The sequence below is a fragment of the Mobula birostris genome, chromosome 10 (genome assembly GCF_030028105.1).
Source record: "Mobula birostris isolate sMobBir1 chromosome 10, sMobBir1.hap1, whole genome shotgun sequence".
Lineage (NCBI taxonomy): Eukaryota > Metazoa > Chordata > Chondrichthyes > Myliobatiformes > Myliobatidae > Mobula > Mobula birostris.
The window spans coordinates 133,886,641-133,905,550 of record NC_092379.1 but is presented as its reverse complement, the minus strand read 5'-3'; the positions used below and the strand labels follow the sequence as shown (position 1 = coordinate 133,905,550).

At 41.6% G+C, this 18,910-nt stretch overlaps 1 protein-coding gene across 5 annotated transcripts in view; it reads left to right on the top strand.

Annotated features, from left to right (window-relative positions):
- The window catches only part of LOC140204360 (mitogen-activated protein kinase kinase kinase kinase 4), a 356,637-nt gene that overhangs the window by 126,923 nt on the left and 210,804 nt on the right, over positions 1–18,910 (top strand). For all 5 annotated transcript variants that reach the window (XM_072271038.1, XM_072271035.1, XM_072271034.1 and 2 more), the window contains exons 5-7: positions 9,215–9,325; positions 12,520–12,610; positions 14,831–14,961. In XM_072271038.1, coding sequence (XP_072127139.1) covers positions 9,215–9,325; positions 12,520–12,610; positions 14,831–14,961 — 333 coding nt within the window. The remainder of the gene's footprint in view (positions 1–9,214; positions 9,326–12,519; positions 12,611–14,830; positions 14,962–18,910) is intronic.

Below are 18,910 nucleotides of genomic sequence, written 5' to 3'. Positions count from 1 at the left end.
CCCTGATTTTTTTGCGTTACATATGATATCCTTCAACGTGATTGACTGATGGTTTTGTCCTAAAGGTGAATGTCAAGGATTTGTTCGACAAGTATAAAATCCAAAAGCTCGGCAGATAGAAAGGAAATTTGTTGTCTGGTGTTGTGTCTTTTTCACAATCATCAGCAAAAGTACTCTCTCCCCCACTAACTGAAAATATAGATTAAAGCCACTGAGGCCTCAGCATGGATCACAGTGGAAGCCATCTCACTCAGGAGGTCAGGCAGCATCTAGGGTGAGGAATGAACAGTCGACATTTTCAGCCGAGACCCTTGATCATGGCTCAAAGTGCCGAGTTGCACCAGCACTTTGTGTGTTCCTCAAGATTTCCCAAAGTCTGCAGAATCCCTTGTGTTTATAGTTTCTGAATCTGCCAGTGGCCTATTTGTCCCCAGTTTTTGTTTTCTGTTAGGTAGCTAATTCGCCGTCCATGTTAATAGATTGTCAAAATTCTAAGCAGTTGGTCGTATCACTGCTGCTAGAATAAAATATTTGAATACCCAAATAATATGGGAACTGCAATGAAGTATTGACCTGTGTTGCATTCAGTTTTTCATCGTTATCATAGATCTTCTCCGAACATCTCTGTTACGCCATGCTGTTTAGATAGTTGCTCAGCAATACCTAGGCCTGCTTGGCAATTGTTGCAACAGGGTACCATAGCAATTAGTGTAAACATTCACTGAGTAAGATCAGCATCCAATCCCCGTTGCTGTCTGTAAGAAGTTTGTACATTATCCACGTGACCTCCCATGTTCCAAAGACATACAGTTTATGGTTAGTAATTTGTGGGCATGCTATGTTGGTGCTGCCAACAAGGCAACACTTGCGGGCTACTCCTACAACACACCTTGGACTGCGTTATTCTATGATGCAAAATGAAACCTACCCTGTTCACTCTTCACACTCCCTTCCATTCTTTGGGTCATTAATAGTGCCTCTTCCATTTCCCTGTCTGCCCCTAATGTTTGGAATACTTGATCATTACTTTTATACTACCCTTGCCTCCCTGAAAAATGGCCAGTTGACCTTGCCTCTAAGGTTTCTAAGAGGTAGTTGCTTTGCAGTGCCCTGAATCTTGATACCAGAATGTCACTGAATCTATGAAAGGAATTTTTGTAAGGTCATTTCAAAATTAGAGCTTATTTTTTTCAGTCAACCAGCATTCAAGAAATGCTTATATTAAATGGCTTAATTGTCCATTTTTCACAAAACTGCATCTTAGTTGTTGAATGACATACTTTATTTATTAGGCTTCATGTGGCCATTTATTTAATTCAGCTGATTGGATTGACAGATCTTCATTGATTTTGTTCTGAGAAAGTGGAGGAGAAGGAGCTTTATAGGCACAACTCCTTAAGGTTCATTATTGCCCTGAACATCATAACTTGTGTGCAGCTCCTCCTTTCTCCCATCGTCCATTCTCCTCTCCTATCAGATTCCTTCACCTTTCAGCCCTTCATTTTTTCTACCAATCACCTCCAAGCTTCTTACTTCATCCCTCCATCACCCACCCACCTACCCACCTTCCCCCTGACCTGGCTTCACCTATCACCTTCTAGTTGGTATTCCTTACCCTCCACTCACCCTTTTGTTCTGGATTCTCCTCCCTTCTTTTCCAGTCCTGATGAAGGGTCTTGGTCCGAAACATCGACATTTTATCCCTTTCCATTGGTGCTGCCTGACCTGCTGAATTCCTGCAGCATTTTGTGTGTGTCACTCAGGATTTCCAGCACCTGCAGAATCCGTTGTGTTTCTGACATCCTGTGTCCTGTTTGTATTGATAGTCAATGTACACACAGCAGGTCACTTTATTATGTACCTCCTGTAACTGATAAAGTGTCCACTGAGTGTTTGTTCATGATCTTCCGCTGCTGTAGCCTATCAACATCAAGGTTCAATGTGCTGTGCATTCAGAGAGGCTCTTGGGCACATCACAGTTGTAACACATGGTTACTTGTGCTCCTGTCAGCTGAAACCAGTCTGGCCACTGTCCTCTGACCTCTCTTATTAATAAGGCATTTTTGCCATTCACTGGATTTTTTTTTTTGCTTTCACACCATTCTCTGTAAACTCTAGAGAACGTAATGCATGAAAATCCCAGGATGTCACAGTTTCTGAGATGCTCAAGGCATCCCGTCTGGTACCAACAATCATTCCACGGTGATAGTCACTTCTTTCTTCCCCATTTGGATGTATGGTCTCAATAGCAATTGAACCCCTTGACCATGCCTGTATGCTTTTATGTATTGAGTTGCTGCCAGATGATTGGCTGATTAGATACTTGCATTACCAAACAGGTGTACAAGTGTGCCTGACAAAGTGGCCACTGTTTGTTAATGGTATTATCCAAATCACAGCCAGGTTGTTTGCAGCAGCAATTACAGACGATTAGGAAGACTTTGCTTCAGTGTTTCAAAATATCAGATTTACTTAACAGGAATTATATTGTGCAGGTGTCTACTTCTGTAATCTTCTTCCGCGCTGTCACACAATTTTCTTGACAACCTCTTCGTATTTGCAGATTTTTGGCAGGGGGATGAGAACCAGAGAGATAGTGCTGAAGATGAGGTAGTTGTTTAACTAACAGAGGCAATGTGTAGTGAGGAGAAGCTGTTGATAGGCAGAATTGCAGTCAACAAGGATGAGTTGCCACATAAAAGGTGGACAAAATTGAAAAGGGTGTAAAGGATTGAAGATGTTATACTTGGATGTGCGCAGTATATGGAATAGGGAAGATGAACTTGTAGCACAGTTACAGATTGGCAAGCATGATGCTGTAGGCATCACTGAATCATGGCCGAAAGAAGATTGTAGCTGGGAGCTTAATATTCAAGGATACACATTGTATCGAAAGGACAGACAGGAAGGCAGAGGGGGTGGCGTTGCTCTGTTGGTAAAAAATATAATCAAATCATTAGAAAGAGGTGACTTATGGTCAGAAGATGTTGAATCATTGTGGATAGAGCTAGGAACTGCAAGGGTAAAATACAGATTCTCCAGACAGTAGTACGGATGTGGCCTCCAAATTACAACGGGAGATAGAAAATGCATGCCAAAAGGACAATATTACAAAGGTCATGGGTGATGTCAATATGCTGGTAAATTGAGAAAATCAGGTTGGTGCAGGATTCCAAGAAGAGGAGCTTCTAGAATGCCTACAAGATGGCTTTTTAGAGTAGTTAGTAGTTGAGCCCAAAAGGGAATCAGCTATTCTGGATTGAGTGTTGTGCAATGGATCTGAATTGATTAGAGAGTTTAAGGTAAAAGTACCCTGAGGGCAGGTGATCCCTTAGGAGAAAGATTATCATATGATTGAATTCACCCTGAAATTTGAGAAGGAGAAGCTAAATTCAGATGTATCAGTATTAGAGTGGAGTAAAGGGATTCACAGAGGCATGAGAGAGGAGTAGGCCAGAACTGACTGGCAAAGAACACTGGCAGGGATGATGGCAGAGCAGCAATGGCTGGGATTTCTGGAGGCAATTCAGAAGGCACAGGATATATACATCCCAACAAGGAAAACATATTCTAAAGACAAGATGACACAACTGTGGCTAACAAGGGAAGTCAAAGCCAACGTAAAAGCCAAAGAGAAGGCATATAATAGAGCAAAAGTTAGAGGATAGAGAAGCTTTTAAAAACCAACAGAAGGCAACTAAAACATCATTAAGAAGGTAAAGATGGAATATGAAAGTAAGCTAGCCAATAATATTACAGAAGATTTCAAAATTTTCTTCAGATACATGAAGTCTAAAAGAAAGGAGAGAGTAGATATTGGACCACAGGAAAATGATGCTAGAGAGGTAGTAATAGGGAAAAGAAAATGGCGAACAAACTGAAGAAATATATTGTATCAGTCTTCAATTTGGAAGATACTAGCAGTATGGTGGAAGTTCCAGGTATCAGAGGTCATGAAGTGTGTAAAGTTATCATTACTAGAGAGAAGGTTCTTGGGAAACTGAAAGGCCAGATAGTGTACACTCCAGAGTTTTAAAGAGATGGCTGAAGAGATTGTGGAGGCAGTAGTAATGATCTTTCCAGAATCACTACATTCTGGAATGGTTCTGGAAGACTGGAAAATTGCAAATGTCACTCCCCTCTTCAAGAAAGGAGCAATGCAGAAAAAAAATGACATTATAGGCCAGTTAGTCTGATGTCAGTGTTTGGGAAGATGTTGGAGTCGATTGTTAAGAATGAGGTCTCAGGGTACTTGGAAGCACATGATAAAATAAGCCATAGTCAGCATGGTTTCCTCAAGAAAAAATCTTGCCAGACAAGTCTGTTGGATTCTTTTTGAAGAAGTAATAAGCAGGATAGACAACAGGGAATTGGCTGATGTGTACTTGGCTTTTCAGAAGACTGTTGATGAGGCTACTTAACAAGCTATGGTATTATGGGAAAGATTCTAGCATGCATAAAGCAGTGGCTGATTGGCAGGAGGCAAAGTGCAGTAATAAAAGGAATCTTTTCTAGTTGGCTGCTGATGACTAGTGGTTTTCCATAGGGGTCTGTGTTGGAACCGATTCTCTTTATGGTATATGTCAATGATTTCGATAATAGAATTGATGGCTTTGTTGCAAAGTTTGTAGATCATATGAAGATAGGTGGAGGGGTGAGTAGTTTGAGGAAGTAGAAGGAAACACTGAGACAGATTAAGAGAATTGGCAATGAAGTGGCAGATGGAATACAGTGTCAGGAGGTGTATGGTCATGCACTTTGGTAGAAGTAATGAAAGGGTTGACTATTTTCTAAATGGAGAGAAAATACAAAAAATGAGATGCAAATTGACAAATTGCACTTCAATCTGAGGGAGACCAATATTCTTGCAGGCAAGTCTACTAGAGTTGTTGGGAGTGGTTTAAACTAATATGGCAGGGGGATAGGAACTAGTATGATAGTGCTGAGGATGAGCCAACAGGTTTATAAGTACATGATGGGTGTAACATGAATGTAAGGAAGGACAAACCAATGATGAGGTACAAATGCAGACAGAGCAGAGTTAAATTGTACCACAGAGGCAAAATTCAGAAAGTCAAGGAATGCAGGACTGAAGGTGCTGTACTTAAATGCATGTAGCATTCGGAATAAGGTGAACAAACTTGTGGCTCAATTGAAGATTGATCAATATGACGTTGTGGGCATCACTGAGTCATGGTGGAAAGAAGACCATAGTTGGGAGCTTAACATCAAAGGATAAACTTTGTATTGAAAGGACAGACAAGAAGGCATAGGTAGTGGTGTGGCTCTTTTGGTAGGAGATGGAACTACATGGGTTAGAGAACGGTGATTTTTTTGTGGGTGGAATTCAGAAATTGCAAGGGTAAAACAACATTATGGGAATCAAATAGGCCTCCAAATAGTAGCCAATATATGGGGTTGAGATTGCAAAGGGAACTGGAAAAGGAATGTAATAAAGGTAATGACACATTTGACTGGGAGACTTCAATATGCAAGGGGATTGGGAACATCAGATTGGTGTTGGATCACAAGAGAGGGAATTTGTTGAATGCCTACAAGATGGCTTTTTAGAGCAGCTTGTGCTTGAGTCTACTTAGGGGAAGGCTATCTTATATTGAGTGTTGTGTAATAACCCAGATCATATCAGTGAGCTTAATGTAAAAGAACCCTTAGGAGGCAGTGATCATAATATTATTGATTTCATACTCCAATTTGTGAGGGAGGAGCATAAGTCGCATGTATCAGTATTGCAATGGAATAAAGGGGATTCCAGAGGCATGAAAGAGGAGCATGTCCAGGTGTATTGGAGGGGGATTCGGGTGGGGGTGCCAGCAGAGCAAAGGTGGCTGAGGCTTCTGGGAATAGTTCACAAGGTGCACGATAGATATGTCCCACACAAGAAGTAGGCAAAGGGCAGGGGCAACCATGGCTGACAAAGGAAGTTAAGGACGGCATAAAAGCCAAGGAAAGGGCATATATAGTAGAAAAAGTGAGTGGGAAGTGTGATAATTGGGAAGCTTTTAAAATCCAACAAAAGGCAACTAAATAAGCTAAAAGGGAAAAAATGAAACATGAGGGAAAACTAGCCAATAATATAAAGCAGGAAACTGAAAGATTTTTCAGTTATATAAAGAGTAAAAGGGAAGTGAGAATTGATATAGAACCCCTGGAAAATGGTGGAGTGAGGTAGTAATGGGGTACAAAGAAATGGCAGATGAACTTAATAAATACTTTGCATCAGTCTTCACTGTGGAAGACACTAGCTGTATGCCAGTGGTCCGTGAGAATCAGGGAGCAGGAGTGGGTGCCATTACTATTAAAGGAAAAAGTGCTAGGCAAACTCAAAGGTCTTAAGGTGGATAAGTCACCTGGACCAAAGTTTGTGGGTGATACAATGATAGGTGGAGGGGTAAATAGTCCTGAAGAAACAACGTGATTACAACAGGACTTAGATAAGTTGGAAGAATGAGCAAAAAAGTGGCAGATGGAATACGGTGTTGGGAAATTTATGAAAATGCATTTGGTAAAAGGAACAATAGTGTGGACTATTATCTAAATGGGGAGAAAGTTTAAATATCAGAGGGAATTAGGAGTCCTCGTGCAAAATTCTCAGAAGGTTAATTTACAAGTTGAGTCTGTGGTAAAGAAGACAAATGCAATGTTGACATTTATTTCAAGAATATGAAATCAATATGCTGAGCCTTTATAAGACACTGGTCAGGCCACACTTGGAGTAATGTCAATAGTTTTTGGCCCTTTATCTCAGAAAGGATGTATTGGAAAGAGTCCAGAGGAGGTTCACGAGGATAATTCTGGGAATAGAAGTGTTAACATATGAGGAGCATTTGACAGTTTTGGGCCTGTACTCACTGGAGTTTAGAAGAATGCTGGGAGCGGGGGAGCTCATTGAAACCTACCAAATGTTGAAAGGACTAGATAGGGTGGATGTGAAGAGGATGTTTCCTATGGTGGAGGTATCCAGAACTAGAGGCACAGACTCATAATTGAGGGGCAACTTTTTAGAACAGAGTTAAGGAGGAATTTTGTTAGGCAGAGAGTAGTGAATCTGTGGAATGCTCTGCCACAGACTGTGGTGAAGGCCAAGTCTGTGGGTATAATTAAGGCAGAAGTTGATAGTTTTCTGATTGGCTTCACTTGAAATACTGTGAGCAGGTTTGGGCCCCTTGTCTTAGAAAGAATGTGGAGAAACTGCAGAGGGTTCGAAGGAAGTTTACGGAAATGATTCCAGGATTGAATATTTTGTCATATGAAGAGCGTCTGACGGCTCTGAACATGTATTCACTGGAATTCAGAAGAATGATCGGTAGTCTAATTGAAACCTACCGAATAGTGAAAGGCCTTAATAAATAGCGTGGACATGGAGAGGGTATTTCCCTTGCTGGGAGAGTCAAGGACATAGTTTCAACATAGAAGGAGGTCCTTTTAGAATGGAGATGAGGAGGAATTTCTTTAGCTAGAGAGTGATGAATCTGTGGAATTCTTTGCCACAGGCAGCTGTGGAGGCCAAGTTTTTATGTGTATTTAATGCAGAAGTTGATAGATTCTTGATTGGTCAGGACAGGAAGGAATACGGGGGGATGGCAGGAGATTGGAGCTGAGAGGAAAATTGGATCAGCCACGATGAAATGGCAGAGCCGACTTGATGGACCAAATGGCCTAATTCTGCTCCTATATCTTACAATTTGAGGCTTCATGATTTCTCGGGAACTGGGCTTGTTTAAATTTTACAAGGTAACAAAGCCTCTTTATAGGTGCACAGTTACTTACTAAATTTCTTAAATGGATATCAGGTTACTGTGGCAGGCTGGATCACATCAAGAGTTGGAAAATCTTGAATAGTTACCTTGTCTTTTTGCAAAGGCCTGTCTAGTCATTCAACACATTAGTATTGCTTACAGAGCAGTCCAAGGCCAAGTCTTCTCACTTATTTGGTTGAAAGATGGGGCATCACTGTGGCAAAGCAGTTAGTGCGATGCTATTACAGTTTGGGGGAGGGAGGTCAATTCTGACACTGTCTGTAAGGAGCTTTTAACTATATGTTCTCCACTCGAACCACGTGTGTCACCTCCAGGTGCTCCGGTTTCTTCCCACAGTCCAATGACTGTTCGTAGGTTAATTGGTCATTGTAAGTTGTCCTGTGACTAGGCTAGGGTTAAACAGGTGAGTTGCTGAGCGGTGCAGGTTGTTGGGTTGGAAGGACCTGTTCTGCACTGTATCTCTAAATAAATAAGTAGAATCTCAGTAGATCAAGATTCAAGATTGTTTATTGTTATTCTTCAATATATGAGTGTAAAGGAGAAAAACAATGATTGTTTCACAGTATGACTAATGTCCTGGATCTTTATAAGTGAACTTAACATATCTTTCATGACAGCAATACCATCTGATTGTCTTTGGACCAAACAATGGAGGAAATGAGATTGATGTAGTATGTTACTCATCTGTGAACGGTGAATTGGAAGTACTGAAGAATAATACCATATTCACATTACACCAATTACTATCCCCTTTTCTTTCTAAAAGCTTTGTCGTCAATCATAGAGACACAAAGTTTGAGACAAGTTAGACGCCGGTCCAGATAGTCTGGGGGCTCCTCTCGCCGCAACGCTAAGGCTGAGGGACTGCCCCTGGCTGCTGTGCTTCGAGACTGCAATCTTTGTGGGTGATTTGCCCCGCTACTGTGATGAACTGAATAGTGAGGCTTTGGGCCTGCTCCAGGGACTTGGATCTAAGGACGCAATTCGGTTCGGAATGCTGTCGTTGTTGCCTGCTTCTATTGTTTATATGATTTGTTTTGTGGTTTTTTTTTTGCTCTTTCCCTGTGGGCACTAGGGGTTGGTCTTATTTTTTTAATTCTGTTGCTTCAGGTTCCTTGCTTTGTGACTGCCTGTAAGCAAAACAAATCTCAAGGTTGTCTCGTTTATACATTCGTTGATAATAACTTTGAAGTTCAGCAGAATATTTCTTCTTATAAAGGAGTAATGAAGGAATGTCTGTGCCAGTGACCTGGAATCGTGAAGGCACCAGATCTTTGCTGTGGACATTTGACTCAGATTCAAATTCATTTACTTATCACATGTACATCAAAACATATAGTGAAGTGTGTTGTTTGCGTTAACAACCAACACAACATAAGGATGTGCTATACAATGGAAACTCATCTTCCCATGTTTCCTTTTACTTTTATTTACAGCTGGTAATGGAGTTCTGTGGAGCAGGCTCTGTCACTGACCTGGTCAAGAAAACCAAAGGCAACAGCTTGAAGGAGGACTGGATAGCATACATCTGTCGGGAAGTTCTACGGGTATGTTGGAATAGCAATTAGAAAACTCGTTCTATAAAATTGCTACTTCAATGATTTTACACTGGACCATTTGTGATCAACATTTCTCAGTCACTGTGTATACTTTTACATTGATGCTATTGTATTTCCTTGTTTTCCTGTGAATGCCTTCAAGAAAAATCATTCAGTGTAGGATATGGTGACTTATGAATTATTTTGAAAATAAATTTATTTTGAACTTTGAAGCTTGTGATTTTTATTAACTGTATCCTCCAAGGTGAATTTGTGTATTCAGTCCAACAATCTGAAGTTTAAGCAATGGCTGAAGATTTTTCAAAGAATATGCTTCAATCATTATGCTTTGCTACAATGTGGGGCAGGTATCACATTTTAATCCTATCTGCTCTCCTCTTAAATTACACTCTACCATCTTGTTTTCGCTCTCCCCTCTGCAACTGGACAGAAGATACAAAAGCCTGAAAACACGAACCACCAGATTCAAGTACAGCTTCTATTCCGCTGTTATAAGATGATTGAATGGTTCCCTCATATGATAAGATGGAATCTTGACCTCACAATCTACCTCGTTATGATCTTGCACCTTATTGTTTACTTGCACTGCACTCTCTCTGTAATTGTTGCACTTTATTCTGCATTCTGTTATTGTTTTACCTAGTACCACTTTTATGCACTAAGAAATTGATCTATCTGAACAGTATGCAAGACAAGTGTATCACCGTACCTTGGCACACGAAATATCAATAAGCCAATTTCTATTCCAGTTCCAATGATAAATACACCACCTCCCTTCCAGAGGTATGTGACCTGTGATTCATGACCTCTGACTTGTGACCTTTGACTTCTCAGTGAATGATTAGTCATTGAAGAGCTGAGTGTTTGTGGGGAAAGTATACACAATGCTTGGTGGGGTTTGCTGAGTGGGTTACGAATCAGAATCAGGTTTAAGATCACCCGCATATGTCGAGAAATTTGTAAACTTTGCAGTAGCAGTACAATGCAATGCATGATAAATATAGAGAAAAAAGAATTTCAGTAATTATATATATATTGAATAGTTAGGTTAGAATAAGTAGTGCAAAAACAGAAATTTTTAAAGAAGTGGTGAGGTAGTGTTCATGGATTTAATGTCCATTCAAAAATCGGAGGGCAGAGGGGAAGAAGCAGTTCCTGAATCGCTAAGCTTATGCCTTCAGGCTCCTGTACCTCCTACCTGACGTTTAACAATGACAAGAGGATTTGGGGAATGTTGAGGAACTAGGTCCTGAAGTGGTTGTTGAGGTCCCAGTGATTAAGGAGTTGGGCATTAAAGGGCTAGTTTTTGTGGGAGGGGCTCTGTCATTGCAGAATGTGAGGTCCGATTTATTCATCTCATGTACATGGAAACGTATAATGAAGTGTGTCATTTGTGTTAACAACCAACACACCCAAGGATGTGTTGGAAGCAGCCCACAAGTGCTGCCACATTTTCCAGTGACAACAGTGCAGAACAGTCCACTTTCCTTGGCCTCAGACTCTCAAAGTCACAAGGGAAAAGGCAGATTGAGTCAAGTAGACTTGTAATTGGTTTATTATTGTACTGAGGTATAGTGAAAGTCCATGCAACCAACCATACATGCCAACCATATACTATAGATCTTGTAATCAGATCAGGATTTGCAGAGAAAAGCAATAACAGAATGCAAAATATGGTGTTAAGAATGAAGAATATACACTTGAGTTTAGAAAATGAGTGGAAATCTAAAATTCAGATAGGATTGGATGCAAGTTGGATGCTTTTTCTGGTAGGATGTTTCTTCTGGCTTGGTGCGTTGGAAGGGGTGGTTCTAGATCAAGGGTCATGGTCTCAGGATGTGGCTATAAAGCTAGGACTGAAATGAGAAATGTCTACACTCAGAGGGCAGTTAGCCTGTGGAATTCTCTACCACAGAAAGACAGTTAACATATTTAGAGGTGTTGATTGATTTCTGAATGTAAAATACATCAAGAGTACAAGAGCAGGAACGTGACACTGAGAAAGAGAGTCAGCCATGAATGTATTAAATGATGGAGAAGGTCCAAAGGCATGTTTATGTTAAGGCTAAAATAACTGAACTGATGATTAGGCGAGCCAACCATTTTAGACCTGTGGTGTTAAATATCTGAAGTGTTATAAATGCCTTGAATGGTGATTGCGGCTAGCACTAGAGTAAACTTGAGAGTATTTAAAGGGGGAGGGTTTCAAGGGAGTTAAGGTTCTTAATATTTTAAAGTAGCTGGTCATTCTTGTAGTTTGAAATCTTTGTAAATTATCTGAGATTTAAGCCTGAAAGAGTTTTCAAACATTGCATATAGATGATCTCCCTCTATTGCTCAGTCCAGATAATGGGTCTCAGCCCAAAATGTTTCCTTCACAGATGCTGCCTGACCTGTTGAGTTCCTCCAGCAACTCTCATTTTTCCTCCGAATTTCAGCATCTGCAGAGATTGGTACCTTCTACTCCTGCATCTCAAACATAAAACACTGCAGTACAGTACAGGCCCTTTGGCCCATGATGTTGTGTCAACATTTTAACCTGCTTCAAGATCAATCTAATCGTTCCCTCCCATAGCCTTACATTTTTTCTTTCACCCATATGCCCGCCTAAGAGTCTCTTAAATGTCCCTAACATATCTGCTTCTACCACCACCCATGGCAGTAGGTTCAAGCACCCACCACTCTCTGTGTGATAAACCTACCTCTGACATCCCCCCAATACTTTCCTCCAATCACCTTAAAAATATGCCTCCTTATATTGGCTATTTCTGCCTTGGGAAAAACTATTTGAGTATCTACTCAATCTATGCCTTTTATCATCTCGTACTCCTTTATTTAGTCGCCTCTCATCCTTCTTTGCTCCAAAGAGAAAAGCACTAGCTCACTCTACCTATCCTTTTAAGATATACTCCCTAATCCAGGCAGCACCCTGGCAAAACTCCTCTGGATCCTATCTAAAGCTTCCACAGCCTTCCCATAAAGAGGCCACAAAACCTGACGCAATAATCTGTTTGTTTTGTCTTTATGCAGCGTACCCAGTTAACGGTTGCTCTTGTCTCCTTGTCATATGATCTAAAGCACATTTGTGATCAGTGTAGAGTCAAAGTAAATACCATCTCCGCCAACGTTTGTGGTCCATCATGTAACTTACACTGTTCCATTTCATTAAATTGTACCTGCAGGGACTGGCCCATCTTCACTCTCACCACGTCATCCATCGTGACATCAAAGGACAGAATGTGTTATTGACCGAGAATGCAGAAGTTAAGCTTGGTAAGCATCTCAGGACAATTAGAATCTTCATGAGCTTTCTATCAACTGGGGGATGATATCTGACACAAGAATCTAGTACACCTCCCTGTGAGGATATGATAAATCGCAATTTCAATAGGCTCTTAGCTATTCTGCAAACATGCTATATAACAGGCTCTTCAAGGATAGTTCATGAGGGTTAACTGTCTTTCCAGTTAGCCTACTCTTCTTTATTTTGAGATGCAGGCCCTTCCAGTGAGAATACATCCATGTGACCAACTAACCTGTACGTCATTGGAATGTGGGAGGAAATTGGAGCTCCTACAGGCAACCCACGTGGTCGTGGGGAGAATATACAAAGTCCTTACGGACAATGGTGGAATTGAGCGCAGAATGCTGCCATTGTTATAGCTATGCTGACTGCCATGCCGTCCTGCCACCCAGAAATATCTATTTTGCTTAAAGCCTACTTCCTACAAAGATATCTATTATTCTAAGTGAATCTACATGATGCAGCAATTTGCATAGTCTGTGTAGCGAAGTGGCTCAGCGAGTAAGGTTGGCGTCCCACAGCTGCAGCAATCCTAACCTCCACCTGCATGTGTAGGGTTTTCTTATTCTCTCTGTGTTTTCCTGGGTGCTCTGGTTTCATCCCACATCCAAAAGTTGGCGCTGTAAAGTGATTGTGCTAACTGAGACGCTACCATGCTACCCCGTGAAGAGTAGGGCCCTGAAGAGTGACTGTTCTGGAATAGCGGGACCTAGGAGTGCAAGTATATATTGTACTGTGCAAGTCTTAGGCATCCTGGCTATATATATATGTGCCAAAGACTTTTGCACAGTATTCTAATTCACTGAAAGGAACATCACAGGTAGCCAGGGTGGTGAATATGGCATTTGGCATAAGACCTTAAGAATAGGAGCAGAATTAGCCCACTTGGCCCATCAAGTCTGCTCTGCCACTCAACCATGGCTGATCCGTTTTCCCCCTCCTCAGCCTTGTGTTCATCAGTTGGGACATTGAATATAGGAGTTGGGAAGTTATGCTGCAGTTACTTCAGATATTAGTGAAGCCTCACATGTAGAAAAGATTTACCAGGACATTGGAGGCCTTGGAGAGCTGAGTTACACGGAGAGTTTGCCTAGACTAGGACTTTATTCCCTAGAATGCAGGAGATGAGGAGGTGAGAGAGCTTTATCAGATCATAAAAGGCATAGACAGGGTGAAAGCACACAGTCTTTTTCCCATGGAGAAGGTACAAAAGCCAAGAAGGTATAGATTTAAGATCAGAAACAAGAGACTGAAAAGAAATATGAAGGGCAGCTTCTTCACACAAAGGGTGGTTCATATTTGGAATGAACTGCGAGGATCAATGGTTGGAGCAAGCACATTAGCAACTGTTAAAATATGTCTATATAAATTCATGGATAAGAGAGGTTTAGACAGCTAAGGGCCAAATAAAGTTTGATGGGACTACCTCACTGGCCAAAACAGTTGGTGTGGATGAGTTGAGCCAAAAGTCTGTATGTATGCTGTGTGACATTATGACTACTGTGCCTCCAGCTTCTATGTTCTTGTCGTACAGAACTTGGGATTGCACAGTAGTGTAGTCCTTAGTGTAACAACATTTTAGTGCCAGCAGCTTAGATTGATTTCTTGCTGCTATGTATAAGGGGTTTGTATGTTCTCCCCGTAGTCACATGGGTTTCCACCGGGTGCTCATTCCAAATAAGTATGGGTTAGTAAGATAATTGGTCACATGGGTGTGATTGAACAATATAAGCTCACTGGGCCAGAAGGGCCTGTAACTGTGCTATATCTCCAAATAAAGTTAAAATAAAAACTTCCTTCCATGACTGTTTGTTAAATTAGATGTAGTAATGGGCTAGAGCTCATTAAAGTTTAAGATATAAGGCACTGGCCATACCATTCAACTGAAGGCAGTGTCCAACATAAGACCTCGAGTTCGGGTAACATGAAGAGCATTAGAAATGGATTCTATCCTGCCTATTGTATCCATGCACCAAGCTTGTTGTTCATCCTTCATCTTAGAATGATTGTGTGAATACTCCATGTTTTCATTTCTCTTACCCAAGTAGACCCTACAACCTTTAAGAGAAATCAGGACGTCTGAGTGTTGAAGGAGAAGGGTTCTTGACTCTTTGTGTGTGTGTGTGTGTGTGTGTGTGTGATGAGATTTTAAGGCAATGCCCTCTGACTGTCTAATGGTCTCTCTGCAGTTGATTTTGGAGTCAGTGCACAGCTGGACAGAACCATGGAGAAACGGAATACTTTCATCGGGACACCTTACTGGATGGCACCAGAAGTGATTGCATGTGACGAAAATGCGGATTCCACGTACGATTACAGAGTAAGCAAAGTAGCAAAGCATGAGGGCACCTTACAAATTACTGCTCGGGTAAACGTATCCGGACCAAATGCAGCAGTGCTGTGAAAGCAGATGAGCTGGGAAACTGGTCCCACCAGCCATGATCTGGAAGGCACAGCCAATCATTACTGCTGCGAAAAAATCACAGACGAGGTGGATGGTCACAGTCTTTCTGACAGGGTAGGGGAAGTCCCACACTAAAGGTCATGCGTTTGAGGAGAGAGACAAAAGGTTTAAAGTTTTTCTCATAGAGGGTGTTGGGCTGGTGGAACAAGCTGCTGGCAGAAGTGGTAGGAATGGTGCAAATACGATGTTTAAAAGACACTTGGATGGGTTCTTGGATTTAGAAAAGGTTTAGAAAGATAATGGCTAAATCAGAATCAGGTTTTGATATCACTGCCATATGTCATAAAATTTGTTAACTTTGCAGCAGCAGTACAATGCAATACATAATACGAAAGAAAAAACTGTGAATCACAGTGTTTATATTTATTAAATCTTCTTCATGTGCCTTGTGCGTTGCATGCTTGGGCGATCATGGCTTTCCACATGGAATAATCCCATGCAACGTCAATGATATTTTGCACACTTAGATCTGTTAGTTTATTAAATAGTTAAATTAAATAAGTAATGCAAAAAAATGGAAATGAAAAGAGTAGTGAAGTAGTGTTCATGGGTTCAATGTCCATTCAAAAATCAGTTGGCAGAGGGGAAGAAGCTGTTCCTGAATCACTGAGTGTGTCCCTTCAGGCCTCTGTACCTCCTTCCCAATGGTAACAATGAGAAGAGGGCATGCTCTGGGTGATGAGGGTCCTTAGTGATGGACACCAACCTTTTGCGGCATCGCTCCTTGATGGCATCCTGCATACTACAGAGGCTAGTGCCCATGATGGAGCTGACAACTCTGCTTCTGGGGTGCCACCAAGAAGACGACTCGTGTGAGCAGCTCTGATGGATACCATCAAATACTTCCATTTCAGTCTGCTACAGCTGAAAAATAGGACGAACTCAGGTAGACAGCTGGGCAGTATTGATAACTTGGCTTGAAAGAGCCTGTTTCCATGCTGTGTAACTCTGTGAATCTAAATCTTCAAAAGGGAGCTAGAGTGGAATATAAAACATAGTACAGTATGGCCCTTCAGCCCACGATGCTGTGCCTACCCATATAAACCTACCACGAGATTAATCTAATGCTTCTCTCTTATACAGCCCACATAACTTCCATTTATTTTTATGTCAATGTGCCAATCTAGGAGTCTTTAAATTGTCTCTATTGTATCAGCCTCTACCACCACCAAGAAGATATCCAAGGGTCGTAAAACGGTGGGCACAGCAGTAGCAAAGTGGTTAGTGCAACACTATTACAGCTCAGAGCATTGACGTTTGGAATTCAATTCCTGCGCTGTCGTTAAGAAGTTTGTACATTCTCCCATGAACCACATGGGTTTCCTCACACATTCCAGAGATGTACCAGTTAGTTTATTATGTAAATGGTGAAAGATTGCAGCATGCTGTTATGCAGAGAGACTTGGGAGTGCTTGTTCATGAACCGCAAAAAGTTGGCTTGCAGGTGCAACAGGTTATTAAGAAGGCGAACTGAATGTTGGCCTTCATTGCTAGAGGGATTGAATTCAAGAGCAGGGAGGTCATGCTGCAACTATACAGGGCACTGGTGAGGCCGCACCTGGAGTACTGTGTGCAGTTCTGGTCTCTATACTTGAGGAAGGATATACTGGCTTTGGAGGCAGTGCGGAGGAGGTTCACCAGGTTGATTCCAGGGATGAAGGGGTTAACCTATGAGGAGAGATTGAGTCGCCTGGGACTATACTCTCTGGAGTTCAAAAGAATGAGAGGGGATCTTATAGAAACATACAAAATTTTGAAAGGGATAGATAAGATAGAAGTAGAAAAGTTGTTTCTATTGGTAAGTGAGACTAGAACTAGGGGACTCAAGATTCAGGGGAGAAGGTTTAGGATGGAGATGAGGAGAAACAGTTTTTCCCAGAGAGTGGTGAATCTGTGGAATTCTCTGCCCGGGGAAGAAGTTGAGGCTTCCTCACTAAATATATTTAAGATACAGTTAGATAGATTTTTCCGTAGTAAGGGAATTAACGTTTATGGGGAAAAGGCAGATAGATGAAGCTGAGTACACAGACAGATCAGCCATGATCTTATTGAATGGCGGGGCAGGCTGGATGGGCCAGATGGCCTACTCCTGCTCCTATTTCTTATGTTCTTATATTATGTAGTAGATTAATTGAGCAACTCCCGTGAGTAGGTTAGTTAAAATAGGTTGGTTGCTGGGTGGGTAGTTGGGCCAGGATGGATGGTCTGTTTCACGTTTTATTTCTAAATAAAAGAAATTTAAAAAAGACGTTTCCTTACATGAATCGCCTCATTAGTGGACTTTGAAGAAGGCTATCATAGCTTGCAGAGGGATCTGCTTCGGCTGGAAAAATGGCTGAAAAATGGCAGATGGAATTTAATGCAGCCAAGTGTGTGGTGTTGCACTTTGGTAGGACCAACCTGGGTAGGTCTCACACAGTGAACGGAAGGGCACTGAGGATGTGTGATAGAACAAAGGGATCTGGGAATAAGGTACATAATTCATTGAAAGTGGCATCACAGGGAGATAGGGTTGCAAAGGCAGCTTTTGGCACATTGGCCCTCATCAGTCAAAGTATTGAGCGCAGGAGATGGCATGTTATGTTGAAGTTGTATAAGATATTGGTGCAGCCTGACGTGGAGTATTGTGTGCAGTTTTGGTCACCTACCTACAGGAAAGATGTAAACAAGGCTGAAAAAGTACACGGAAATTTACAAGGTTATTGTCGGGTCTAAGGGACTTGAGTTATATGGAAAGAGTGAACAGGTTAGGACTTTATTCTTTAGGACATAGAAAACCGAGAGGAGTTTGATAATGATATACAAAATTATGAGCGGTACGGATAGGATAAAGTGCAAGCAGGCTTTTTCCACTGAGGTTAAGTGGGACTACAACCAGAGGTCATGGGTTAAGAGTGAAAGGTGAGAAGTTTAAACGGAAGATGAGAGGAAACTTCTTCACTCAGAGGGTCGAGAGAGAGTGGAATGAGCTGCCAGTACAAGTGGTGCATGAGAGTTTTGTTAGGTATATAGACAGTAGGGGTATGGAGGGCTATGGTCCCGGTCGATGAGAGTAGGTAGTTCAAATAGTTTCAGCATGGACTAAATGGGCTGAAGGGCCAGTTTCAGTGCTGTACTTCTCTTTGACTCTCCTATAGGAAGGATGTGGAAAACTTAGAGAGGGTGCAGAGGAGACTTACCAGGCTGCTGCCTGGATTACAGAGCACCTGTTCTGAGGATAGGGTGAACAAGTTAGGGCCTTTCCCTATGGAGTGAAGGAGGGCTTATCAGAGGTATACAAGATGATAAGAAGCATAGATCGAGTAGACAGCCAGAGATTTTTTTTGCAAAGTGGAAATGGCTTTAGCGAGGAGACATAATTTTAAGGTGATTGGAGGAAGGTATAGTGGGGATGTCAGAGATAAGCTTTTTACAGAGAGTGGTGAGTGTGTGAAATGCACTGCTAAGGGTGGTGGTAGAGGCAGATATATTATGAACTTTTAAGAAGCTCTTAAATAGGTACATAGTTGATAGAAAAATGTAGGAGGGAAGGGTTAGGTTGATTCTAGAGTAGGTTAAAAGGCACAACAATGCGGGGTGAAGGGTCTGTAATGTGGTGCTGTGTTCTATGTTATTCGAGTCTTCTCTCTGTGTATGTTCAATCCTTGAAAAAGGGATTACGGATGAATCTGTCACCAGCACCTGTGTGTTCCCTACCACTTTGTTTAATGTTAGCATCATACGGCGAAGCTGCGGTCTAGAATCAAGCCTCCATTGCTGGCTTGGGAGTAACACTTCCCGTTGATACCACATCCTCTGTTGATAC